Raw genomic sequence first — 27,841 nt, forward strand, 5'->3', positions numbered from 1 at the left:
AAGGATTGGTAGTGTGCAGCCTATTTGGGCTAGTGGTCAGAGAAGGATCGGTAGTGTGCAGCCTATTTAGGCTAGTGTTCAGAGAAGGACTGTCAGGGGCTGTTTATGATTTCACATGTTGCTCTCACTCCATTTATAGTGATTTATAGTGATGGCTTTTGCTCAGCCAGAGATTGATCAAGTCTCACTTCTCAGAAAACTAGAAAGGCCCTCAGAGAGAGCATACTTCCACCAAGCGAAAAACATAATTGCCTCCAGTATCCAAAATGAATTGTTTCTTCCTTGGGTCATTTCAGATCTTCCCTGAAAATGTTATCGAAACCCATCCATAATTTTTCTAGTTATCTTGTAAACAAACAAACAGACAGACAGACAGATCCTGATTATAATAAAACAGCTAGGTGACTTGATGCCAAGAGTTATGATGAGATGAGCATGTGGCAGTTGAACTACATTTGTTAATGTTTATATATAGGGTTTGTACAGTGTATGTCATGTTTATTGTTATGTGAAATATACTGACTTTTTTCAAAATGTTTGCCAATTTCACATTGTGCTCTTTTTCTCAATGGGAGATAAATCAAGCCTAATTTCTTCAATGTACGATAAGGGCAGACAACTGACTAAACCAGTCAAAACAGGTTACAGCCTGTTCAGCGAGGTTGAAGGTTTATTTTCAAACCCTGAAAGGTGTGTCTGTCATTACAGCACAGGCAGCAAATGACACATATATCTATATACGTATGTATTGCAGAGTTTTTATGCATTGACTTTATAACTACCATTGGTTTACAAAAGAAAAGAATTTACAAAGTTTACGAAATGTAAAATATACCCACATACTGCTTCTGTCATCTGTCATGATTTACTCATTTACATAATTTTAGGTTGGACTATTATTGCTAAAAATTAGACATGTTAGACATTGGAAAACATAACAAAATCAGGTCACAGACGATCGTAATGTTGAGAGTTGCTTAAAATCATAGGCCGTCATCATATGTCACCATAAACTGAAGCCATGATTACACATAAGGGGACCTGAATATAACCTTGCTTGATCTTGACCTTTCTTGATCTTGAATTTGTCCAATTCTCTCTCTTTTCCTACCATGCAGACCGGTTAAAATAATAACAAATGTGATGGAATTGAATTGAATAATAAGAGCCATGTATTGTAAGTTTATTAAATGTAATTTTGACAGATTAAGTCATTTGTGCCATCTCTAGACATTTTGTTCATGGTCGGCAGCCCATTCATTGCATCATGGACACAGAGTTGATCAAAACTGTCCTGGTCAAAAAGGATAATAAGATAAAAAATAAAGGATATTTTAATGTTGATGCAAGTATTGAATAAAGTGGGTCTTTTGTTGTCTCTTACAGAATTTCTACCGTAATGGACCATTGTATGCCGCTGTGTCCATAGCTGAGGATGAAGATTGGAGAAGATCCCGCTGTCTCCATCTTTCACCAGTGGCCGCCTGAAGGAGGTGTGTGTCTCCTTCTTATCACACACACACACACACACACACACACACCCTTCAGGGATAGTGAACTATGGACAGCGACAGCTCATAATCATGGATAGATACTGTAGATTGATGAGGGAAATGTTATCCTCTAAAGACTTTGTACACCTCAATGACTAATTGTTATAATGTAGCTGATATCCTGTCAAAGTTCATATTAACTGGTTTTTGATACCAGTTTCTTTTTTTTTTAGTCACACTGAAATGTTCTCAAAATTGTTGTGAAATCTTAGCACAGAGCTGCATAACAGTAACTGAATAGCATGTAATTTGACCAGCATTACATGTAGAAAAATGTTTTATCGTGTGGGTCATTCTGTGTTGTCACCCAGTGGTCACCCTCTCTAAAATCGGGCTTGACAGTACCACTTTGCACCACATGTGGTGCTCTTTTAACACACCTGAAGCCAATGTAAGAGTAAGAGAGTCACTTGTTTGCTGTACATATCCAATCTAAACACACATTTTACGGTTCATGGTTGAATTCCTCCAAACAATATTGTAACATGAAAAGTATACCCTGCTTAAATAAATCTTATTTAGAGAAAGTGATCAAGTAAATTATACACACTGTTGTACAGTGTATAGGAGCAGGAGTGCCCTTTGCTGTTGATTGGCCAGAGCAGTGTATGGCCAGGTCCAAGCCACTTTGTTTACCATTTCACAGAGCAGGCTTGTGAGGACCTAGAGGAATGTGCATAGCATGTGACTGCATTTAACAAAATATGTAACATATTAAAAATCTATTGCACTCTTTCAATGATCCAGAAATTAGCTCTTAGAACCTCCCTGAAGAACATTCTGAGGACGGTATTAACGGTAATATCAGGTGTAGGTGTACTATCTATTATTATTTGTAAATGTTCCTCTCATTTGTGTGTGTGTGTGTGTGTGTGTGCGTGTGTGTGTGTGTAGCCTCCCTAGCTGTCTGTAGATGGAATGCCAGTGATGCAAGCAAAGAACCTTCTTTATTGCTGTCTGAAAAGTGTATCAGCAAATGACGTCTCATGTTAATGATTTATCAGTGCGGGTCGTATTTGTGTCAAAGCACTGCAGCTCTGAGCGTGATATTCCACAAACCAGTCGCATAGCCTCGGAAAGCCTGCTCGTGAGGTTTTGAAGATGTTGGGCTACCTGTCCTTTTTATCAACACAGACGTGGACACTTCTCCTGCTGTTCCTGGGACTGTTGTTGGTGTAAGTTGAACAACCTACTTAAGTCCACAGAACATTTTACTGATTATAGAAATGCAATCTCAAAAGCTATCCAAGATTAGCAATGACTGGGACAGAAGTGGTGATGTATTTTTGTTTTAGGTATGGATACTGGCCTTATGGAATCTTCAAGAAGTTGGGGGTCCCTGGACCAAAGCCAGTGATGTTATTCGGAAACATGCTCAGCTACAGCAAGGTTGGTCTGGGTTCTGCATTGACCCCTAAATGTCACCACTCAGTTTAGTTGCAGAGTCAGGCCTACTGTCAAGTCAAAAGGGGATTTCACGATATCCCTGCAAGGACTAACTGAAAAGACAATGGAATTTTCTTCTTAAGTTTCAAGTGTGTGTGAGCAAAAAGCTGGAACAAACAATGCACATTTGTTCACCGGTGCCTTCTCTTTAGGGAATGCACCTCTGTGACGTGGAATGGTTCCAGAAGTATGGCAAGATCTGGGGGTAAGAAACTCATTGATCATACAAGATACACATCCAGCTGTCCCAAAAGTTTTGTGAGAAAGTAAAAGGTATTTTAAGTTATAACAGCTTATGTTAATAAGCTTATGTTAAAGCAATAGCACAGTAGTGTCATCCACTGGTGTTTTTTCCACCTGACAACAATCTTGATCAGAGACTTTCTAATGAGGAGTCATAGTACTCATAAAATCCTCCATTAAATGGAGTTAGTTTATCTAGCCTACACATATTCCGCCACTTCCGTGGCAACAAAGACGACATCTGATAATCAAAAAGTGTCACAATATGGCTACCGAGTGGAGGGACTTGTCTACTGTAGGTCGCAAAACCAATGCGTCCATAAACAGTGCCCATTGATATTATGAAGACTGAACCAGCCTGAAATGATTGGCCAATGGTAAAGGTGTTGTCCAGTTACACCTGCTCTTGTTCTGTTATCACATTAACGGTCACATGGCTTTAGGAAATTGAAAGTTCAAGGAAGTTCATCTCAAGTTCACTCTGGCAATCTTACAGTTAGCTATAATTTGAGATGTGCAGTACTACATAGCTGGTCAAAACCTTTATGGAGTCCTCATAGGAAGATCATGATGATAATGTGGATCTGCTGTTACAATTTTAGCAGTATTTTAACTGGTCAGCATGACAAGAAAAAAGAGCGGAATTTGCAAATAAAAAATAAACTTATAGTCATGTCACCTTGTAATTATGATTTTGTTATGATTTTCCATTTTTAATATGAAATATCCTAACCCCTTAAGTAAATCATGATAGCTTGCAGATGCAGTATGTGATTGTCATCTACAGTATACAGTGAAATTCTTGCTTTGTAAACTTAAACATACTATACATTTTGTAAATTACTTTTTGTAAACCAGGGGAAGGAATGAAGTCAATGCATGATAACTCAGTAATATATTTTTTAAAAATGTCATGGAATGGAATTGAGTAATGTATTATAGGTGTATATAATTTTGATAGTAAGTCCTTGTGTGCTGCCTCTAGAATTTTTGAGGGTCGGCAGCCTATTCTATCCATCATGGACACAGAGTTAATCAAAACCATCCTGATCAAGGAATGCTACTCATATTTCACCAACAGACGGGTACAGCTGAAAACACAATTCATATGCACACAATATCTTATCCACTTAATAAAAGTAAATAAAGGACATTTTAATAGTGATGCAAGTATTGAAGTGGGTCTAAATGTCTGTGCTTTGTTACAGAATATTGGCCTCAATGGAGAGTTGCATGACGCTCTAGGATTAACCGAGGACGATAACTGGAAAAGAATCCGTAGTGTGCTGTCTCCATCTTTCACCAGTGGCCGCCTGAAGGAGGTGTGTATCTCCTTCTTAGCACACACACATTTATATGTAATTGATATGCTATTAACGTACCAGGCTTGTGCAATATTCGGAATTTACTTGAATTTGAATTGATGTCAAAAATAGAATCTAGGATTTGATTGATTTAAAGGAAATACAACTGAAGTTCAATGAAATTCAGAGACATTTACATTACATTACATTTAGCAGACACTTTTTTCATCCAAAGTGAATCACATATGTCAACTATCTATCTCTATATTACAAGGGATTACATTGTCATTACATTGTCACCTGGACAACTTTGGGGTTAAGTGCCTTGCTCAAGGGCACAATGGTGGAAGCCGGGAATTGAACCCACAACATTCAGGCTAATGCATGCTAGCCCAGCAGTACTACACTACCACCGCCCATTTTATATAACTTCAGTGTGTTTTTTAATAATGAAGCTTTACAGTATATGTCAGATATGATTGCATTACATATTGTATAAATATTGGCCGCATTTTCCAGATTCGTTAAGAAGCTCTTAAGTGCTAAGATCTTCTTAGGAGCGCTTTTAAAGTACCCTTCCTAGTTGTGAAATCATAGAGCACAGAGCATGCTAGGCAGTAACTAGGAGTGTTTCCTATAACCAGCATTACATGTAGAATGATGTATATGTAATGTATCTTCTACAATTTGAACAGTGGTACATTGTATCTGATGGTGAATAATTACGTGAATACATGCATACAGGATCATGATGTCTTTTTTTCCTGCGTCAGATGTTTGGGATCATGAAGACCCACTCACGCAACCTGGTGAACAGCATGAAGAAGGATGCAGACCTGGGCAGGCCATCAGACATTAAAGAGTGAGCTCTGCTGTGAACTATCAGGGTGGAAACAGAGTCTCAGAATACCAAACAAAATATTCCAGATTATTACCAGGCTGAGGTTCCGTTGGAAACCCTCACATTATTTATGAATTACCGTTTAGCTTGTAGCAGAAACATATACCATCATGTACCCTGACAAGTCCATTACATATCTAAGGATATACCACCATCACTGCATAATGTTGTCTATTCTTTCATTCTATATGATATAGCTAACTTGGTTAGCATTGTTAGCATATCTAGCATAGTTAGCATTTTTTGCAAAACTGTTAGAAATCATCAGCGAAGTTAGCTAATCAACCTGGTTAGCATTGTTAGCATAGCTAGCATGGTTAGTATTTTTAGCATAACTGCTAGAAATCATTAGCCAGGTTTGCTGATCAACCTGGTTAGCATAGTTAGCATTGTTAGCACAGTTAGCATTTTTGCAAGCCCATTCTTGCAGGTCCTCGGACATGCACATTTCTATATGATATAGCTCTAGGGTAGAAGGATTGGCGTGAGAGAAAGAGACATGGAGAAAAAGATGGAGAGAAACACATAGAAAATTCTGTTTCCAGGTACTTTGGTGCTTACAGCATGGATGTGGTGACCAGCACCTCTTTCAGTGTGGACATCGACTCCCTCAACAACCCCAAAGACCCCTTTGTCACCAACATCAAGAAAATGCTGAAGTTTGACGTGTTTAACCCAGTCCTTCTGATTGTTGGTAATGTAGTCACACATACAATATTGTGTTAGTAGCATGTAGATTGATGTGAGTATCTGAGTTGGAGTATCTATGAATATATGAATATGACTGATTCTTGAGTGTACTGTATACAAGATATGATGATATAAAAACAAGCTTGTTAGTGCTTCGAGACTTTCAAGGTGTAGCCTACCGACTTAATTTTATCTTGTCTCTGTCTCTGCTTCAACCTACCTTCAGGTTTCTTCCCTTTCATGACACCCGTCTTTGAGAAAATGAATTATTCTTTGTTCCCCACGTCTGTGACGGACTTCTTCTACACTGCACTGCAGACCATAAAGGCTCAGAGGAAGGCCAACCCAGGTCACCAGGTCAGTAACAAATGGATCCTTGTAGCCTATAGGGCTCGGGCGCACGCGTTGCATTCTAGGATTATTGCCGCCATGTTGGTAGCACACCGAACGTAATAATCCATTCATTCAGATGCAGAAGACAAGAAGCAGAAAATGTATAGTATTGGCGATCGTGGGTTGCGCTGCACAGGCGGGAGTAAATTCTTACAAGGCGCATATAGTGAGTAGGACTGAGGCTGCCAATATGGCTGCCCGTGAAGTTTCCACGTCACGATCCCGAGCCCTATTAGCTGTAGCACGTGTGTGTGTGTGTGTGTGTGTGTGTGTGTGTGTGTGTGTGTGTGTGTGTGTGTGTACCTGTAGCTATACATCTTTAGGCTGCCCTCCAATCTAGTCCAGTCTTAACTGATTTTGTTGTAATGTGGTGTCCAACATTCCCCAGGTGTTTTAACTCCTAACTACAGTCTACCACATAGTCTTCTCCTTTTCATGCCTGAGCCAACAGGAGGCTTTTTAGCTAACCACATTTAGAATAACAACGATAGACAGAAACAACAACAACGGTCATAATAAGTAAACAATAAACAATAGTATAGTCTCTCACAGACTATCCTACTTCCATGCGGTTTCCCTGGTGACTAGTCTCCCATACTCGTCCACATCCCTGCTCTGTTAGTCCATGTCCCTGAAGGTCAAGTTCATCATTGGACCTCCATTATTGTCTCTTGCAGAACCGAGTGGACTTCCTACAACTGATGATAGACTCCCAGGGTCCGCAGAAAGAACATGGAACCAGAGATGGCGCTCACCGAGGTATGTATCAGCACACCACACAGAACCAAATAAATGTTTTCTGTATAGAGACGCTTTGGAGTTGGGGTGTTAGAGGTGGGATTGTTTGGCTGTTGAAATGTCAATGTTTTTTCTCCAGTATCTCTACTCCTACCTTAAAGGGCCCAAGAGTGCCTGTTGAGCCAAGGGAAAGGGACAAGTATCCAACTTTTAGATGTTTTAAACTCAAAACATATCTCAAAGGAAAACTCAAAACATATCTTAAAGGAAAACTCAAAACATAGCTTTTTTTTTTTTTTAAAGGAAAACTCTGGCAGTAGTTTAAGTTGGGTAAACCCTACTTGATCTACTGGCAATTCAGATTTCGCCCTGCAGCTCAGGCTGTAAACCTGCACTTCTGTCTCTCCTGCTTCCTGTCCACATCTTCTGGGTCCAATCACAAACTAGCTTATCCAAAAGGTGCCCATGGATTGTTCGTCTGACTGGTTGAAGGCTATCCAAAAGCATACAGTCACTTGAACTATGCCCATCTTGTGCAGTAGAAATAAAGTGCAGACTCCCCAGACTATTGTTCAATCTTAAAAGATTGTGCCTAGTATGGTGATAGCCAGAATAGCAGTAGTTCACAATGTTTCTTGATGTCACAAATACTACAAAATAAATTAGAAAATGAAACAATCGGTGCAACCTAGCTCGAGTTTCTGAAGCCAACAGCTAGAGCAGCCAGGCAGGTTCAGTACTACACTCGAGAGACAAATATGCTCCCAAGTATTTTGCGTACCGACAGTACTTTGTGACTTCAAGCTAAGAACGCCAAGAACGCCGCCCCAACAAATTTAGCGAGAATTGTGAAACATTACCTCGTCAGTAGATATAGCTCTTTGAAGATACAAAAGCATTTTCACTGTGTACAGGGGGCTAAGTCAGGAGAGGTTAGCTATTTACAATAGCAGAGTAAAATATGAATACATTGCGACTCAAGGAGCTCTACTCTATTTTTGTTTTTAACCTGTAGCACTTTGAGATCACTGATGAAAAGTGCATTATAAATAAAATCTATTATTATTTATTATTACAGATGCAAAAAATGCCTAAACCTGCATAGTGTACCTTTAAGAACTGGCTACAGATAATGGACAGACATGAACCCTTTTTTGTGTTTTGTCAAATACATAATTAAATAAACAAATTAGGGTTGTCAATCGATTAAAAAAAAAAATCCAATCAATTACATACTCTGTGATTAATTAATCTAAATTAATCACATATATTCTCAGATTAGGGGCCAAATTGGGTTGCTGAAATTTTGAAAATCAAAATTCCAAATTTGACTAATCACATTAGTGGTCCTTTTGTCAGGAGTGATGTTATGAGCTTGGTTGAGACCATGCAATAAGGGAATTTATAATTTTTTGCCATTTTCTTAAATATGTCAAGTAAATGTGTCATTAATCATCAAAAATGTGTAAAAAATAAAGCTTAAAGGATAAATCAATGCTTTTAAAACATTGCGGTTTCTCGTGAAATCTATTTAATCTTTAGCTTCATGGGATTGTTGGTTTTTACTTGCAAGATTAATTATAGTCATTTAAATATCTACATTTCTGATTCATCAATCTACACTACTTTGGAATATAAGTATATGGCCATAACAATCAACAATATGACCTAATATGCTGAGGAAATAAATTCAAAAGTGCTTCGGGAAGAAGTGTTTTTTTCTTTCATATATAAGGCATTTCAGACCAGAGTTATAACGTACTGTAGGGGACACAATGAAAAACAGAACTTGTCAAATGAACACTCCCCTCAATGTCAACATTATTTCTTTGCATTGATGTGGAGTTGACAAACTCCAGTGATATGCAAATGTCTTGCTGCGGACATTGCAGTCTTATCTTATCAAATAAAATGGTTCTCTTTACTCTATGTCTTTCACCTAGGATTGAGTGATCATGAGATTCTGTCTCAAGCGATGGTCTTTATCTTTGCTGGCTACGAGACCAGCAGTTCTACTATGAATTTCCTGTTCTACAATCTGGCCACAAACCCAGATACCCTGAAGAAGCTCCACGATGAGATTGATGAAGTCTTCTCAGACAAGGTCACCTTTCTCTTTATTATTCACCATTTGCATGTGAAGTCATTTACTGTTTGCATCACAGCAAAATAGTATACAGTGCCTATAGAAAGTCATCATACCCTTTTGAAATAGTTACTTTTTTTTGTCTTACAGCCTGAAATCAAAACCTATTTTAAAAACAATCTTTTTCAGTTTTATTCACAAATTTAGCTGTACAACATCAAAATAATGAAAAAAAAGTCAACAGTTCTGAAAATTAATAAAAAATTAAAAACTAGAATAACAGGGTTGGAAAAGTCATCATACCCCTGACTTAATACTTTGTAAAGCTTCCTTTTGCTTTCATTACAGCCATCAATCTGTTTGGATATGTCTCTATTATAGCTTTGCACACCTAGATAGGGGAATATTTGCCCAATTTTTTGTGCGGAAATGTTAAAATTTAGTCAAATTCTGTAGGGAATGGCGATGGACTGCTCTCTTCAAGTCAATCCACAGATTTTCTATAGGATTTAAGTCAGGGCTCTGATTTTGCCACTCAAGGATATTCACCATCCTATCCTTAAGCCACTGCTTTGTTCTTTTGGCAGTATGTTTAGGATTATTGTCGTGTTGGAAGGCGAATGACCTCCCCATCCTCAGCTGTCTAGGAGAGGGACGCAGGTTTTCCTCAAGAATGTGGGTGTACTTGGCAGCATCCATTTTCCCTTCTATCCTGACCAATTGCCCAGTCCCCGCTGAAGAGAAACATCCCCAAAACATAATGTTGCCCCCGCCATGCGTCACAGTAGGTATGGTGTGTTTTGGGTGTGTTTGGGTGTGTATACTGTGTTTGGTTAGCGCCTGGAGCTCAGTCCAAAAACTTCAATCTTAGTCTCCAAAAAGTTCGATCTTAGTCTCATCTGACCATAAAAGCTTTTTCCACATGGTAGCAGAATATTCCAGATGTGTTTTTGCACTGAACTCCAAGCGCAATGTTTGGCGAAAACCAACACAGTACACCACCCAAAACACACCATACCTAGTGTGAAGCATGGTGGGGGCAACATTATGTTGTGGGGATGTTTCTCTTCAGCGGGGACTGGGCAATTGGTCAGGATAAAAGGGAAAATGGATGCTGCCAAGTACACCCACATTCTTAAGGAAAACCTGCGTCCCTCTCCTAGACAGCTGAAGATGGGCAGGTCATTCGCCTTCCAACACGACAATGATCCAAAACATACTGCCAAAAGAACAAAGCAGTGGCTTAAGGATAGGATGGTGAATATCCTTGAGTGGCAAAGTCAGAGCCCTGACTTAAATCCTATAGAAAATCTGTGGTTTGACTTGAAGAGAGCAGTCCATCGCCATTCCCTACAGAATTTGACTACATTTTAGCATTTCTGCACGGAAAATTGGGCAAATATTCCCCTATCTAGGTGTGCAAAGCTATAATAGAGACATTTCCAAACAGATTGATGGCTGTAATGAAAGCAAAAGGAAGCTTTACAAAGTATTAAGTCAGGGGTATGATGACTTTTCCAACCCTGTTATTCTAGTTTTTAATTTTTTATTAATTTTCAGAACTGTTGACTTTTTTTTCATTATTTTGATGTTGTACAGCTAAATTTGTAAATAAAACTGGAAAAGATTTTTTTAAAAATGGGTTTTGATTTCAGGCTGTAAGACAAAAAGAGTAACTATTTCAAAAGGGTATGATGACTTTCTATAGGCACTGTACAGTAGAAACAACATCCAAATGTTTTGATACAGATATATTTTGTTTTGTTTCTGTACACAAAAAAATTTGTATTTTAAATATATTTTCATAATATGTTTAGAACTTTAGATGTAAATATTTGAAATTGGCCCATCTGTAGGCCCCTTTCTGTAATTTTTTTGTTCTGGCCCGCACGTACACAACAAAAGCATATTTGAAATACATTTCCACAATATATATATATATATATATATATATATATATATATATATATATATATTTAAATATATGTAAACATTCAAAATTGACCCACGAATATATTTTTGTTAGTGTTTCGGGAATATTTCAATCTCTAGAGGCAGGCCATTTTAAAGTATTTAAAAATTATGAATCATCTTTAATAAAGTGAAAACATAGTAGGCCTAATGTGAGTTATTTGCATTTGAGTTCAGTAATTGTGTGTGTGTGTGTGTGTGTGTGTGTGTGTGTGTGTGTGTGTGTGTGTGTGTGTGTGTGTGTGTGTGTGTGTGTGTGTGTGTGTTACTCATTTGTTATCGTTTGTTATTGTGTTCTTTGTGTCTTGTGTGTAGCCAAAATTCTATATTTGCGTGCGTGCGTTTGTGCGTGCGTGCGTGCGTGCGTGCAATATGAATGTGTTCTTGGTCGGGTTATGAAAACCGCTCCCATCTTTCTCCAGGCTGAAGTCCAGTATGAAGCCTTGATGCAGATGGAGTATCTGGACTGTGTGATAAACGAAACGCTGCGTCTCTACCCTCCTGCTTTTCGAATTGATAGAGCTTGCAAGAAGACCGTGGATGTCAGTGGTGTCATCATCCCCAAGGGAACTGTTGTCATGGTGCCCATCTATGCTCTTCACAGAGACCCGGAAATCTGGACCGACCCCGAGACCTTCAATCCAGAGAGGTACATGAGAGAGAGAGAGAGAGAGAGAGAAAGAGAGAGATATTTACATTTTTACATTTAATGATTTACATTGTTTACATTCTTTAGGATCTCTTTGCAAAAAACGAAAATGTGTTTCCAACATAACTTTTTTTCTCCTAAAATGTATTTTGTCTCATGTCTCACCCGCAGGTTCAATAAGGAGAACAAGGAGAGCATTGACCCGTACACCTACATGCCGTTCGGACTCGGCCCCAGGAACTGCATCGGGATGCGCTTCGCTCTCATCAGCATGAAGCTGGCCATCGTGGAGCTGCTGCAGAGATTCACCATCAGCACCTGTGCTGAGACGGAGGTGAGAGAGGAACAACTGTACACACACACGCACACACACACACACACACACACACACACACACACACAAACTTGAGAACTGTGCGGAGTAATCAATTTGTTGGTGGGCTTTATACGATGATGGACAGATTAGCAACCATGAACATGTATTCAACGGTGCCTAGTCATTCATGTCAACTGAGCCTGCTTGGGTAGATTTTGTTTGCAACAAAAAGCCTGTTGCTAGAGAAGCTAGATGTTAAGATGTCGTTACAACGTCGTCGTCACTGTACAACTCATTGACAGTGCAATAACAGAAGCACCAATTAAAGGAATATTTCGGTATTTTACACTTTAAGTCCGTTTTCTGTATTGCCTAGCATGCAAACGACTGTTTGACACCGACATTTCGACGATTGAGCCTGTTTCTGCAATTTGGCTAGCCTGACGAGCCAGACCCACATCAAGATGTAGGGTCTGGACACTCACCGTAGACAGGGCTCAATCGGAGAGGTGGGATAAACAGTTATCTTTCAAATTCCCTCCCCGCAATAGGATAACGCTAAACGAATCATCTTCTTGTTTTCAAGTAGCAGGATGCGTAACCTTCCCTCTCCACGCAATAGGATAACGCTAAACGAATCATCTTCTTGTTTTCAAATAACAGGATGCGTTAACGTCGCAACTTCTGGTCGCATGTCAGTCACCATTATGTTAAGCCCTGTGATTGGGCCGCTGGTGCTGGGGGTTCTCAGCTTCCTGGCTCAATGGATCGTGCCTAGACTGCCCCGCCAGCCAAATTACATTTGCTGCCGCTAGGGGCGTCTAGATTTCTAGGCTACAATTTGGCAGCTTTAGAATGATCTCTGTATGGCTTTAACATTGCTCGCTATGTGCATAAACTATTCTGTCCTTAAAACACCCCTAAACGTTTGTTTTAGAAAATGTGCAGCTCACCGAGTGGTTGCTGGTCTTCAACGATCTTCTATGGCAAGTTTAGCAGCGAAATACAGCTTCTGTCATCTTTTATCACGGATTTTCGAAATCCCGGAAGTACTTTTTCAGATAGCCTACCTCACAACCGTGTGTGCCTAATATAACATAACAGAATTTGTATTTCACTGCGAAACTATTGAAGATCGTTGAAGACCAGTAACTATTCGGTGAGTTGCAATTTTTTTTTAAACGAACGTTTAGGGGTGGTTTAAGGACAGAATAGTTTATGCACATAGCGAGCAATGTTAGAGTCATACAGAGATCATTCTAAAGCTGCCAAATTGCAGAAACAGGCTCAATTGTTGAAATGTCGGTGTCAAACAGTCATTTGCATGCTAGGCAATACAGAAAACGGGCTTAAAGTATAAAATACCGAAATATTCCTTTAAGGCATTTGTGAATGGCATGCCAATACAGAATTCTGCTATTGTTTGGTCCTTGTTCCTGATTATTTTAGGGGTGGTGCTGGTCTAATAGCTAGTAATCTGGGCTTCAAAACACCCAGTTCCAAACATTTGAAGGATGTACGTTTGGTTCCAGGCCGTTCCAGGCCAGGGGCTACCACCGTCGTTCCCCCTGAGTAAGGCTCTCGACCCTGTTGCTTTAGGGGGACTGTTTCTGTAGCTAGTTCACTGTAAAGCCCCAATCAGACATAGACCAGACCAGTGACGAGAGACCAAGGAATGCTAATGCAAATCAGGCAAATTAATTGGAGGCAAAGTAACCTCTGGCAACAGAAAACGTTACACAACAACGTTAAAACAATATTAACTTGTGAGTCTGTAAAATCGCTGGCAGTGTGTTGGCATGTTGCTGAAACCGCTTCACATTAGCCGAATAACCAAGAAATTATTCTCCCCTTTAGATTCCAGTGGAGTTGGAGTCTCAGCTAGTATTGATCCCCAAGAGACCTATCAAGCTGCAGCTGTCTCCTCGGTCATCTGGGGCACAGCTGACTCCCCGAGGCTGAGCGTCCACTTGCACTGGACACCAGGGGTGGCAATGATGCACGATATGATCCGCACATACAGAAAACATTGATTTGATTTGTTTTGTTTTCCCTTTGTTTGTGTACTGCACTTTGTATGTTTCTTATTTGATAAGTAACAATTATTCACGTCATTGTAATTCACATAGATTACAGACCTTCAGTGCCTGAAACTGCACAGCACCATATATGGTTCATGCTTCATGGCCCACCTTGCTTTCTAAAGCGCATTGTCATGTAAGTGCTGTACGATAAATGACAACTGTGACAACCTTTTTACGGGTGTTTTTAAAACGGGCAGTATGAATTTGAAATGGCCTTTGCTTTACAGTAGATCGTTCCTCTATCTTGTTGCTGTGATATGCTTAAAGGAACACTTCACCGTTTTTTCATATGTTATTCCCTTAATTAAGACGAGTTGATACATACCTCTCACGTTTCAATGCGTGCACTCACTGGCTCTGGCGCGTGGCGCAACTTTGATAGCATTTAGCTAGCCCAATGCATTCATTAGGATCTAAACAGAGATGAAGTTAGAAGTGACCAAACACCTCCATGTTTTCCCTATTAAAATACAGTTACACGAGCAGTCACACGGCCAAGTATGGTGAGACAAAATAAAACATGGTGCATTTCTAAGCAGGTAAGAGGGATAACTATATTGTGTGGCGCAGTAATATCCTCACTCTTGCACTTTCAGTTTCACTTTGGAGTGAGGATATTACTGCGCAGAGTCTAAGTGCTCCCAATGTTATTCGACCACACAATATATTGTTTAACTCAAGGAGAGGTGGAAAATGAATGTAACCTCCTCCCCCCCCCCCCCCCCCCCCCCCTCCCAAATGGTGGAATATCCCTTTAAAATAATAAGCTTTAGAGATTGAATTACAGTATGCTATTATCAGGTTTACAACTTCCTCTTGGTTTGCCACTAAACCACCTTTGAATCATGGCCAGCTATCAATAACCAGCTACTGCATGGGTTCTTCCATTGTTAATTGTGCGTGTGTGTTTTTGTTTGTTCTATAAATGCATGCTTGGCTCTACAATGTCATTGGTCAGAATTTGCTGAGTCATTGGCAGTGTGCAGCCCAACCAGTGAAGGCGCCAGCCCACAGCCATTGATATCTCAAAGTTGCGACATCCGTTGACTTCCGTGTTAGAGCCAGATTAGAGCGGTCACATGGTTAGTGGTTAGCCTCAGTAGTTCCTTTGGTCCCTGGTTTACTATGGGATTGACAGCAGCGATCGCATTAATATTTACGGTAAATACTCAATGAAAATTACTATAAACTGCATTTCCACATACACATATATTACTCACTGAAAATGCATTATTATTAGTGGTGGGCCGTTATCGGCGTTAACGTGCTGCGTTATCGTGCAACTCTTATCGGGCGATAAAAAAAATATCGGCGTTAATCTATTCTCAAAGTTGGGCTGGGAGCTGGGTCTATACCGCAAGCTATGATCACTTTCACCTTGATATCTTAGCGCGAACGCCAATGTTTAAGAGTGCGCCTGAAAAAAGTCCAGGTCGCACTGGTGCACCTGACGCTGCTCGGCTGCTTTCTTTCACAAGTTGTCATTGTAGACTATTGGTGCATTCCTTTTAGTGTTGTCAGTCTCGTACGTTTACCCGCCCGACATGTGAGAATGTGGCTAGCGTGAACTCTGGAGTTTGTAGTCTTTTGGGAAAGAACATGGATGCCACCAGGGCAGCAACTGTCTCTTAGTGCTGGACATTTGTCTAGAACACAATACGATGCCCCTCATTCTCCCTTGTTGGGTATGGTAAATGTGAATGAATAATAAAACCATTTTTGAGCAATTTCAACAAGTGGTGTCGCATTTCTAATGAGCTAGATGGGCATTAGCAGGCTAGCTAGTCATTGTTATTGTTTTGCGCTAGCCTCTTTAGCAAACCATCTGGAAAACAGATTATTACATTGTATTGCACGCACAGCAAGACCGTTAAATGTATGAATTGGTGACCGGATTGAAGCAGCAATGTAATCTAGTGTGTTTAAGCATTCCATTGTCATTAAAACGACCAACAAGGTACAAATACAAAGAAAACACATGTCATCTCATCTCGACTATGGGCGCAGCCATGTTTGTTGACAGGTCGTAAGCCCAACTCGGGGTACTCGCAAGTACTCCGAGGTAAAGGGGGCGTTCCTCCGTAAAATGCCGCAAGAAAGCTGGGTAATTTACACTTTACAACTCGGGCGGGTGACTTACGATACAAATGGATCGCAGGTATGCGTGCAACTTTACCAAACAGTAACCAATGATACATCCTCCCAACATGGACGATAAGCTCAGACCCCTCCCGAATGGCACCTGATCGCTCATAGACCTCTGAAGTTCGCCTACAAAAAAGCTACCATCTTTGCCCATATAAGGAGTTACGGTATCTGACGATTTTCCCTATGGGAAATTAACATGGGGATTTGGAATTATCACACCTGTTAAACTCTCGCGGGGATGACAAAATCGGAAATTCAGGTGTTTTCCTGAACACACTTTTGTCCTCTGCCTTCGAGAGGAATCTGTGATCTCCGGTACGCGAAGGCGGCAGACTTTGATTTTTGCTACCCCAGAGCTAACTTGCGATGCAACTTGCCATTAAGTTAGTTAGCCAGTTAGCTCTGGGGTAGCAAAAATGAAAGTGTGCCGACTTCACGTACCGGAGATCACAGTATGCACAAGAAGGCAGAGGACAAAAGTGTGTTCAGGAAAACGTCTGCATTTAAGACTTTATCGTCCCCACGAGAGTTTAACAAGTGCGATAATTCAAAATCCCCATGTTATTTTCCCATAGGAAAAATCGCCAGATACCGAATTTCAAAGATGGCAGCTTTTTTGTAGGCGAACTTCAGAGGTCTATTCCTAATAGAAGTAACCCCCCTCTCCTTGGCCCGCTTTCTCTCCCTCTCCCTCCCTCTCCCTCACTCTCCCGTGCGCGCTCAATGGACACTCGCGAGCCCCTCGACATGCACATTTAATCCAAATAAAACATTCACTATCGCAATGATGCATATAGAAGACGTTAGCTAAATTAATATAAATTCCGGTTAGCATCATTGCTGCAGAAAGTTGATTAAAACTCTTACATTCAAGTCACTCTTGCATGAGTTGGATGATAATCTCAATACCAATGTTTTCCAACTCCAAAACTCGAAAGGAGAAAAAGTATTAGCCCACATTGAAACTTACAGTAAACACACGTGGGGAAACTGAGCAGTCCAACTAGTAAACTATGATAAACTAGCCAACTATGCTAGGCTTTGTTTACATTTTGAGGTTTCAAGCAGACAGCTGAATTAAAGAGGCAGAGTTGTAATATAGTAGGCTGCAATATGCATAAAGTGTGCCGTCATGAATATCAGACATTTCAGTATGTAGAATAGGCTTATATAAATAATTTTGTAAAGAAACAAATCTTTTATTGTGTTTCAAGCTTTTTCTAGACTTTTTGTTGTTAAAAAATCATTATAAGGACAGCAATAAAAAGGGGACCTTTTAGTGTTAAAGGCGATGCAATGAAAAATGTGGGTGCACCTAAATTTTGCGCTGGTGCACCTAAAATTAATCTAGATTAATCTAGATTAATTTCAAGATTACAGTGAGATTAATCTAGATTAACAAAATTAATCTATGCCCACCTCTAATTATTATGCATACGACCATAAGTCATGTAGAAAACCTGAGATATTCTTTCATTCTCCCATTGAAAGGAACTACTGAGCGACCATGACATACCGGATGTGCCGGCATTTTTTGTACACGGGTGTGTACATGCAGTGTCGCAACTTTGAGATATCGATGGCTTTGCGCCAGCCCAGCTAAAGAGGGACCGTCAGCGGCTGTTATGTAATTTCACATGGCACTCTCAGTCCATCATCATTTAGACCAGTGGTTCTCAAACTTTTTCTTTCATTCCCCACATTGATCAAGGAGGCATTCTCGAGCCCCACCTGTCCCTCATCGCTCTAAGAGAGTAGTAGGCCTAGGTCAAGCTTAAAATGGTCAAATGTATCGAAATTTAGACCAAGCTGATCAAAACCGGTTTCACAGCTTCACAACGTGGCCTACAGTTCAGAAGTACAGGGAGTGTTTTCAATCCCTGAAAAGCATGTCGTCACAGCGCAGGCTGAACCACTTGAAGTGATGGGTGATAGATGTGTTGACCACAGCTACACCTGCTCTTGTCTTATCACAACGCTCACATGACTTTTCAGGAGGTTCAAGGAAGTTCATCTCAGTTCACTCTGATAATGTTAGAAGAAGACTACACTAGACTTCAGTTAAACAAACCATGGTTATGTCATGACAATGTGGACCTGCCGTTACAGTCAGCTTTACTTTGAAATGTGCATTACATTAGTATGGAGCGGGCCAAAGCCTTTAATTGGGCCCTAAGCAGATTGTTCCATGATCATGTAGACCAGCTGTTAGCTAGCATACGGTATAATGAAATGTCATTATTTTAGAGAGAGAAATTGACACATTAAAGATCAAGGAAAGCCATGGGCAGCTCCCCTTTAGCCTGATTACCATCGACTTTCAAAGGCTCTGCGAGACTTCAGTCTGACCAACAGCCTGTGCTAACAAGGTTTCTCCAAGCGCTGGTTGACCCGCCTCCTTTAGGTGCCTCGATTTGCTACTGGTCGATGTCAGAAAGTGGTTTGCCGAGTTTAAACCAATAACAACACTCTTTCCTCTGCCTTGAACACGCCTCTACCCAGAGCGGTTGGAGCTGCTCAAAGTTGATTGGTTCTCGACCAAAGGGGGCAGTTCCGCAGATTTCGGGAACTCAGAAATCCTTCCCGAATAGCAGTTGACCAGACCAGCGACAGCAAAAGCCGAAGGTGTTACGTCACTGGGAGGGCGTGCCAGGCTAGCTCCCCTTGTGATTATGACTTCAGTTCAGCAACTCTCAAAATTACCATGGTGTGTGGCCTGATGTTGTTATGATTCTCCATTTCAAACATGTCTAATTTGTAGTAATAGACCCAGAAGTCAATCATCATAGATGATGACAGATGAATTATGTGATTGTCATCTGTATTGCACAGTGAAATGCTGACTTTTTAAACTTTATAGGGGAGAATGGGGTGAGTTGTGACCGTTTTTACTGAAAGTGACTTTAAAGTGAGGGCATGATCGTAATGCTTCAAACTACTATATATTGAACATATATTTCAGGGTGTGGTGCATGGCCGTGCATCTCTGGGAACAATCATTTTCTATCTGAAATATAGTATTTAAGGAATATAGCTTTCTGAAAAATGTGGTCTTGTGGCACAATCTTGTGCCTTTGGAGAGAATGCATTGGGATAAATTGTGCCATTGATTATTGAAGTAAAAGAGTATATTTTAATCTCAGAAACTATAATGCTTTATAAAAGCTAGACAAGTTCAATACAAAATTACTCATTGAAAGTTTATTTAATGTTACTTTTACAACATCAACATCTTTTTACTCATTTAAAAATAATGACATGAGTACGTGGTTTCAACAGAGGGAGTGGGTTGATGGTGCCTTTGATTGGCCATTGAGCTCAAACATCCATCACCTCTCACCAGGATCAAAGACCTCACCTTTAAACCATGCAGTCATACACCTCACCTTTAAACCATGTAGTCATAGACCTCACCTTTAAACCACCACGCAGTAGATTATTCGACAAGAAAGGAAAAATAAGTGAATATACACAAAATCTGCCGAGGGAAAGTCAATGTATTTCTCACACACACACACACACACACACACACACACACACACACACACACACACACACACAAACATTAAACAGTACATTTCTGACAAGAAATCACTCAGATACATAGATGAAAACAGAGCGGTACTGTGGTACAGAGGTTTATACATTGATTTAGCTAATTTTCCTCAACTACGTTAAGTTACTTTAATACAGAAGTGGACTATACATGCATTTCTCTTCTTCATTTTTCTACATGAATAAAACAAGTTCCCTGTTGAGGCCAAGATGTTCACTGAGGTGTGTCTGCTGCAGTGCAAGAGGACAGATTGCCAGGCTACTGATAACTGGTAGCTTGAGTTCTCTTAACAGTGTCTGCCAAGATAAGTGCATTTACAACTCCAGCATCATCATCCTCCTTAAGCAAATCACAGCAACAAGATAGAGGAACGATCTACTGTAAAGCAAAGGCCATTTCAAATTCATACATCCCATATTGAAAACACCTGTAAAATAGATGTCACAGTTACTTACATGACAATGCGTTTTAGAAAGCAAGGTGGGCCATGAAGCATGCACATATGGTGGTGTGCTGTTTCAGGCACTGAAGGTCTGTAATGTATGTGAATTATAATGACGTGAATAATTGTTACTTATCAAATAAGAAACATACAAAGTGCAGAACACAAACAAAGGGAAAACAAATCAAATCAATGTTTTCTGCATGTGCGGATCATATCGTGCATCATTGGCACCCCTGGTGTCCAGTGCAAGTGGACGCTCAGCCTCGGGGAGTCAGCTGTGCCCCAGATGACCGAGGAGACAGCTGCAGCTTGATGGGTCTCTTAGGTGCCATTAGGCCCAAGACGTCCAACTCCACTGGAATCTAAAGGGGAAGATTGGGAGAATTAATTTATCTGGATGATGTTTTTCATGTTTGATGATGTGTTCATTCAGAGAGATTCCATAGGGAGGCTTCATGCCCACTGCTGCACAGGCTTTAAACCATTGTGTTACTAATGCAAACCTCAGTCTAGTTCAAAACTCCTTCGATTAATGCCATTGTGGTCTCAAAAGAAAGTTTAAACTCTTTATCGTTTTAACTCCAGATCTTTCCTTTTAGCAACTTCAGGCGGAATTACCATTAGCAACTCAGATATTGCAGCAAGGAATCACCCGCTGTCTATACCTGCAGTGCCGACCGAGTCTTTTGGGGGCCCTAAGCATAATTTGATTCCTCCCACCACGCGAGTCACCCGTGCTTGGCGTTTATTGACACAAATGTTACATTATAGGCACCTAACCCCTCACTGCTCCCCGAGCGCCGTTGTTTGGGCAGGCAGCTCACTGCTCTGGGTTAGTGTGTGATTCACCTCACTGTGTGTGTTCACTAATTCGGTTAAATTGGGCTAAATGCAGAGACTGAATTTCCCTCACGGGATCAAAAAAGTATATATACTTATTCTTATACCATGATTATGAACTACTGTGCATGTGCAAAAGTGGATGCAAATGGGGAGGGAAATTCTGAATTTGGTAGATTGTGATTTCCTGCATTCTGGTGCATTTTTGGGATGGTCTGTTCAGATTCATAGCCTTTTGCTTTTGAACTTATTGAGGTAGTGACGTCACACAACTACTTGGGCTTCAGGTTCCCTTGACCATTCAGCTCATTCCTTGCTCATATGCCAAATATGTTTTGGGGCCCCCTCTAGCCTTCTGGCCCCCTGGGGCGCCCCCTTGTGTGGCTTTAAATATCTCAATAAGTATAAAAATGTAGGCTACAGAAATTAAATATACATTGCACAGGTGTCATTGTCAAGAACTAAATTACAAAGTTTGAACAAACGTTCTACGTTGTTCGTTGTGTACGTGTGTGTGTACGTGTGAATGTACAGAGGCAGACAGGTGTTCCTCTCTCACCTCCGTCTCAGCACAGGTGCTGATGGTGAATCTCTGCAGCAGCTCCACGATGGCCAGCTTAATGCTGATGAGAGCGAAGCGCATCCCGATGCAGTTCCTGGGGCCGAGTCCGAACGGCATGTAAGAGTACGGGTCAATGCTCTCCTTGTTCTCCTTATTGAACCTGCGGGAGAGACATGAGTCAGTGGCAAAATACTTTTGAAGAGAAAAAAAATATTGGAAAAATACCTCTCTGGATTGAATTAATCAGTTATTTTGACAGCCCTAGTTTTTTTACAATCTTTATACATCTCAATTCAATAATTGGTCTCTCTCTCCTTCTCTTTCTCTCTCTCTCTCTCTCTCTCTCTCTCTCTCTTTCTCTCATGTACCTCTCTGGATTGAAGGTCTCGGGGTCGGTCCAGATTTCCGGGTCTCTGTGAAGAGCGTAGGTGGGCACCATGACAACGATATCCTTAGGGATGATGACACCACCGACGTCCACGGTCTTCTTGCAGACTCTCTCGAGGCGAGCAGCAGGCGGGTACAGACGCAGCGACTCATTTATCACACAGTCCAGATACTCCATCTGCATCAGGGCTTCATACTGGACAGGCTGGAGAGAGATGGGAGCGGTTTTCACAACCCGACCACAAACACTTGTCATTTTGTAGCCTATACACACACACACACACACACACACACACACAGATACTACAGTAACTCACATGCAAAGTAAACCCCATTACGCCTATACTATGTTTTCAATTGAAAATTATTCCACCATCATGAAATATTTTAAAATGGTCAACCTCTAGTGACGAACAGAATTCCACAGCACAGGACCTCAAATACAGCTTACTGCCTTTGTCTGTGTGATACCATTCACATTGCCACTGATTCCACCCACTATGAAGAACAGAAAGGTAACCTTGTCTGAGAAGACTTCATCAATCTCATCGTGGAGCTTCTTCAGGGTATCTGGGTTTGTGGCCAGATTGTAGAGCAGGAAATTCATAGTAGAACTGCTGGTCTCGTAGCCAGCAAAGATGAAGATCATCGCTTGAGACAGAATCTCATGATCACTCAGTCCTAGGTGAAAGACATACAATATATTATAGTGAGAACAACCGTGCACCCATATGCAAGAGTTTTATTTCACCAATAAAATAAGACTGACAGCCTTTTTATTTATTTGTTAGTTTGATAGGGACAACGCTTATAATTTGACACACAAGTTACACATTTTAGAATTGTTCAAAGTTGTTGAAGGTAAATTCACCGTTAGGATAACAGGGATTCAAAATGTCTTTAGCCAGATGACATGTCAGAATATTTCTTTGGTTCTTTGTGTAGATGTTTCAGAGAGAAGAAATACCTTTGTGATCTCCAGTTCCATTCTCTTCTTTCTCAGGGGCCTGGGAGTCTATCATCAGTTGTAGGAAGTCCACTCGACTCTGCAAACATCAGCAGATATGTAGGTCCAGTGATGAACTTTACCTTCAGCAAAATTGACTAACAGAGTAGGAACATGGATGAGTACAGTAATGAAAGATTTTTTATCTCTCTCTCAGGAATTCACAATCCACACATAGACTGTATACGAATGGATTATGGTTATTGTTATAATAAGGCTACTGGTGTTTGTGTTTTTATTATTGCTATTTGTAACTTTATAACTGTTGTAGTCTAATGTTAATATTTTAAATGTGCTGTTGGCGGAGTGAGCTATGAAGCCTCCAGTTGGCACTGGCATGAAATATGACAGATGAACAGGAAGCTTATGGTTAAAGGTCAAAACACCTTGGGCACAACGAGACAAGCTCCTAGCCATGTACACACACACACACACACGCTAAGTAATCCATATAGCTACTGTACATAGGCTACCAGGATCCATTCATTACTGACCTGGTGAGAGTTAACTTCTTCCCTCTGAGACTTTATGGTCTGCAGTGCAGCATAGAAGAAGTCCGTCACAGACAAGGGGAAGAAAGAAAAATTCATTTTCTCAAAGACGGGCGCCATGAAGGGGAAGAAAGCTGAAGGTAGGTTGAAGCAGAGAGACAGAGACAAAATGAAGTCTACAATTACCAGATTGACTGTCTTAAAGGTCCTGAAGCACTAACTACCTAGCTTGATTGTGTCTTGTATAAACTCACTTAAAAGTCATATCCTGATTCACAGATACACACTTCCATCTATATGTTACTAACACAATACTGTACATCTTTGGCAAGACATTACCAATAATCAGGAAGACTGGATTCAACAGGTCAAACTTCAGCATTTTCTTGATGTTGGTGACAAAGGGGTCTTTGGGGTTGTTGAGGGAGTCGATGTCCACACTGAAAGAAGTGCTGGTCACCACATCCATGCTGTAAGCACCAAAGTACCTGGAAACAGAAAAGGCTTTGCTCTCATACTCTTCAACTCCATCTCTCTTCCTGATTTGTCTTTTTCTGTGTTTCTTTCCATCAAAGAGTGGACTAACGTAATATTAAAGGAGACATATGGAAACCTTTTTTGTCTTGGTTTTCATGAAATAGGAGAGATTGTGCATAACCAAAGAGCTATGAACATGGGGCATGGTTGTGCCCTCCTTCATATGAAAACCTTGAACTTAGCAATAGGCACTAAATATGGGCAAATTAGAACAAAGTCTGCTTGTGATGTCAGATATCTCAAAGCCATTGTGGTTGCCAAACAGGGCGTCATTTAGTCAAACGGACCATTTCAATACCCAGCCTAAATATACGGTTTTAATTGGGCTTGTTAAATTGCAATTGAGTTTATTTTTTATGAATCAAAGTTGAATATATACTATTTTGACATCAGAGAACACAGTGCAATACTCGATTCATCCATTCTATATCCTCTTTAAACCCTATGGATTAACAATGGCATGTCACTTAAGTTCATATGCGAGTCATGGCAAGTGACCAAATACTTTTGCCAGTATAGTGTGTATATTATACAGATAGACAAGATTGTGCAGTGATGGTATATCCTTAATATGAAATGGAATATGGTATATCTTTTCTGAAAGCTAAACTGTATTTTGAAAATAATGTGAGGGTTTCCAACAGAACCCCAGTCTGATAATGATCTGGAAGAATTTGTTTGGTATTCTGAGACTCTGTTTCCACCCTGATAGCTCACAGCACAGCTCACTCTTTAATGTCTGATGGCCTGCCCAGATCTGCATCCTTCTTCATGCTGTTCACCAGGTTACGTGAGTGGGTCTTCATGATCCCAAACATCTGACGCAGGAAAAACAGAGACGACATGTTATTGTCTGATCTTGTATGTATGTACACTATGCATGTATGTATGTATTCACCATTAGACTAATATTCCACTGTTGAAAGAGCATTTTATTTGTAATGCTGGTCACATCAATCACTTTGTAATCAGTACACACCTCCTTCAGGCGGCCACTGGTGAAAGATGGAGACAGCACACTACGGATTCTTCTCCAGTCTTCATCCTCGGCTATGGACACAGCGTCATACATTGGGCCATTAAGGCGGAAATTCTGTAACAAAGGCACAGACAGTTTTGTGACAGCACGGACTCACTTTATTTACACCTTTTGTTAAGTGCATAAGATATGTTCTGCATATGAATTGTCTTTTCAGTTGTACCCGTCTGTTGGTGAAATATGAGTAGCATTCTTTGACCAGGACGGTTTTGATCAACTCTGTGTCCATGATGGTAAGAACAGGCTGCCGCCCATCAAAAATTCTAGAGAAAGAACAGAACAACACTGAAGAACATTCTCAAGCAAAATGGTATGTGATACACCTGCAATGTACATGACTTATATTATTCAATTCTACTATTTCTACACAACATTATAGCCTCATATTGCAACTGTCAAAAACGCAGCCAGTGTTATGGACCAGCCATCGGAGACCCTGAAGTGACTTTTTGCACAGCAATTTAGGAGTAAAATAAATGCTGTTCCTCACTGATCGTGGTTCTTGATGTCTGTTCAAAGGACATTTCCCCCTCATTCTGTTTCTATTAATAGCTTCCAGTACTTGGCCCAATTGGTGACACATTGGTCTTTGCTAATCAATAAACAAAGCCTAGCTCACATGTTGATTTAGACCTAGGCCTACAATAAAAAAGTATCACTAAAATGTTCAAAGGACATTTTTCCCTCATTCTATTTCTATAAACATATATGCAGCCAGTTGTTCTGCTTGTCGTTACATATTCTATTCCATAATTATGCACATGTACAGAATGGATCAGGCAGGTGGTCCGGCTCAGGTACTGACAGCCAGCCTCAAAACTCACTATATTTATATACACTATACACTATACTTACATAATACTTCATTTGTATGATGCCCTTTTATGCTGTCATCACATTTGTGGTTTGAACTTGCTTCGACTTCTTTGAACTTTGAACTTCCTAAAGCCATGTGACAGTCGATAAGACAAGAGCAGGTGCCACTGTGGTCAACACCACTGGCCAAGAATTTCGAGTTGGGTCAAGGCCAACGCCCACCAGAAGCGTACACGGCACGCCGCGCCACGAAAAAAAAAGAATTCCATTGTTGTCAATGGAGCATCGCCCACTGGAAACGTCTGCTGCGCAGCAGCCGCACAGAGATAGAAAACTATTCTAAAATCCTGCGCGGCAAGCCCAGACCGCCGAACACCGCTGAACGCCGCTTCTGGTGGGCGCCGGGCTTCAGTCTTCAAATTCAAACCTGCTGTTTATTTTGCACATTGGTTTTCTGAATTATTGTTCTCAGAGGAAAAAACATCACTGTCTAACTGATACCTTTTCATTACCATTACAGTATGGGGGTATACAGTAACACTTTTAACATTCTTACAAAACATTTGGGACAGCTGGATTTGTTTTGTGTATGATTAAGGAGTTGTTTCTTACCCCCACATCTTGCCATACTTCCGGAAACATTCCATGTCAAAATTGTAGAATCCCTAAAGTAAGAGAAAGCGCTGATGACCAGTGCGCATTGGTAACCGAATTAGTGAACACACACAGCACACAGTGAACACACAGTGAGGTGAATCACACACTGGTTGAGCTGCCTGCCCAACCAGCGGCGCTTGGGGAGCAGTGAGGGGTTAAGTGCCTTGCTCAAGGGCACTTCAGCCGTGGGCTGGTTGGGGACCCTTCGGTTACAAGCTCGAAGCCCTAACCAGTAGGCCACGGCTGCCCCAAAACAGTTTAACTATTTGTAAAACAAACTACAATAAAACGTACTGACAAACAATAAGCAGCACTGTTGCAATGAATGCCTCAATCAGGTGATATAACTATCATACGCATATTTGTAAAAGAGCCTGGGCAAAAGGTCTCTTGCATCAGGAGACGGACAATGTCCAGGCTACGAAGGGATGTTATCATATAGTAGCTCTCTCTTGATCTGTAGAAAAGTGACCGAGGACTATAGGCTACTTTACTCCTTTCTGCCTTAGGTGTTCTGTAAAATCCCTTGCTGCCCTTTTCACTTCAATGCAGAACCCAAGTAGACCAACCTTTTTGTAGTTGAGCATATTTCCAAAAAACAGCACTGGCTTTGGACCAGGGACCCCCAACTTCTTGAAGATTCCATAAGGCCAGTATCCATACCTATGACAAAAACACATCACCACTTCTAATCTTGGATAGCTTTTGAGATTGCATTTCTATAATCAGTAAAATGTTCTGTGGACTTAAGAATGTGGTTCAACTTACACCAACAGCAGTCCCAGGAACAGCAGGAGCAGCGTCCACGTCTGTGTTGATAAAAAGGACAGGTAGCCCAACATCTTCAAAACCTCAAGAGCAGGCTTTCCTAGACTGTGTGAGTTCACTGGCTTGTGAGTTATCACGCTCAGAGTTCTAGTGCTGTATGGGACTAGCCTGCACTTGTAAATCATTAACGGAATGGTTCAAAGTAGGTTCACCCA

General features: G+C 40.7%; 2 protein-coding genes across 4 annotated transcripts; one reads left to right on the top strand and one right to left on the bottom strand.

Annotated features, from left to right (window-relative positions):
* Positions 1-2,571: 2,571 nt before the first annotated feature.
* Positions 2,572-14,656, top strand: LOC134087594 (cytochrome P450 3A27-like). 2 transcript variants are annotated; one of them, XM_062541196.1, is made up of 13 exons: positions 2,573-2,728; positions 2,849-2,942; positions 3,152-3,204; positions 4,228-4,327; positions 4,451-4,564; positions 5,320-5,408; positions 5,993-6,141; positions 6,364-6,494; positions 7,208-7,289; positions 9,212-9,372; positions 11,748-11,974; positions 12,146-12,308; positions 14,148-14,656. In XM_062541196.1, exons 1-13 carry the CDS (start codon positions 2,655-2,657, stop codon positions 14,250-14,252), a joined length of 1,542 nt encoding a protein of 513 aa, XP_062397180.1. In that variant the 5' UTR covers positions 2,573-2,654; the 3' UTR covers positions 14,253-14,656. The 2 variants fall into 2 exon arrangements, with proteins under 2 accessions (XP_062397173.1, XP_062397180.1); XM_062541189.1 differs by having other exon boundaries at positions 2,572-2,728; positions 4,228-4,564.
* Positions 14,657-19,708: 5,052 nt separating this feature from the next.
* LOC134087607 (cytochrome P450 3A30-like) lies at positions 19,709-27,809 on the bottom strand. Of its 2 annotated transcripts, none has more exons than XM_062541211.1 (13): positions 27,627-27,809; positions 27,428-27,521; positions 26,814-26,866; positions 25,549-25,648; positions 25,326-25,439; positions 25,076-25,164; positions 24,149-24,297; positions 23,813-23,943; positions 23,280-23,358; positions 22,833-22,993; positions 22,294-22,517; positions 21,923-22,085; positions 19,709-20,885 (listed from the first exon to the last, which is right to left on the bottom strand). In XM_062541211.1, exons 1-13 carry the CDS (start codon positions 27,698-27,700, stop codon positions 20,781-20,783), a joined length of 1,536 nt encoding a protein of 511 aa, XP_062397195.1. In that variant the 5' UTR covers positions 27,701-27,809; the 3' UTR covers positions 19,709-20,780. The 2 variants fall into 2 exon arrangements, with proteins under 2 accessions (XP_062397195.1, XP_062397203.1); XM_062541219.1 differs by having other exon boundaries at positions 26,814-26,884.
* Positions 27,810-27,841: the final 32 nt, after the last annotated feature.

This window comes from Sardina pilchardus, chromosome 1 (assembly GCF_963854185.1).
Source record: "Sardina pilchardus chromosome 1, fSarPil1.1, whole genome shotgun sequence".
Classification (NCBI taxonomy): Eukaryota; Metazoa; Chordata; class Actinopteri; order Clupeiformes; family Clupeidae; genus Sardina; species Sardina pilchardus.

What these genes read in the sequence shown, in the direction of transcription:
- LOC134087594 (XM_062541189.1), top strand. Translation starts at nt 2,655, where the DNA reads ATGTTGGGCTACCTGTCCTTTTTATCAACACAGACGTGGACACTTCTC. An exon ending in ACATGCTCAGCTACAGCAAG is followed by an intron (nt 2,943 to 3,151) that starts GTTGGTCTGGGT and finishes CCTTCTCTTTAG; the next exon opens with GGAATGCACCTCTGTGACGT. An exon ending in AGGCCATCAGACATTAAAGA is followed by an intron (nt 5,409 to 5,992) that starts GTGAGCTCTGCT and finishes TTCTGTTTCCAG; the next exon opens with GTACTTTGGTGCTTACAGCA.
- LOC134087607 (XM_062541211.1), bottom strand. Translation starts at nt 27,700, where the DNA reads ATGTTGGGCTACCTGTCCTTTTTATCAACACAGACGTGGACGCTGCTC. An exon ending in CATATTTCACCAACAGACGG is followed by an intron (nt 25,440 to 25,548) that starts GTACAACTGAAA and finishes CCTTTGTTACAG; the next exon opens with AATTTCCGCCTTAATGGCCC. An exon ending in AGGCCATCAGACATTAAAGA is followed by an intron (nt 24,298 to 25,075) that starts GTGAGCTGTGCT and finishes TTCTGTTTCCAG; the next exon opens with GTACTTTGGTGCTTACAGCA.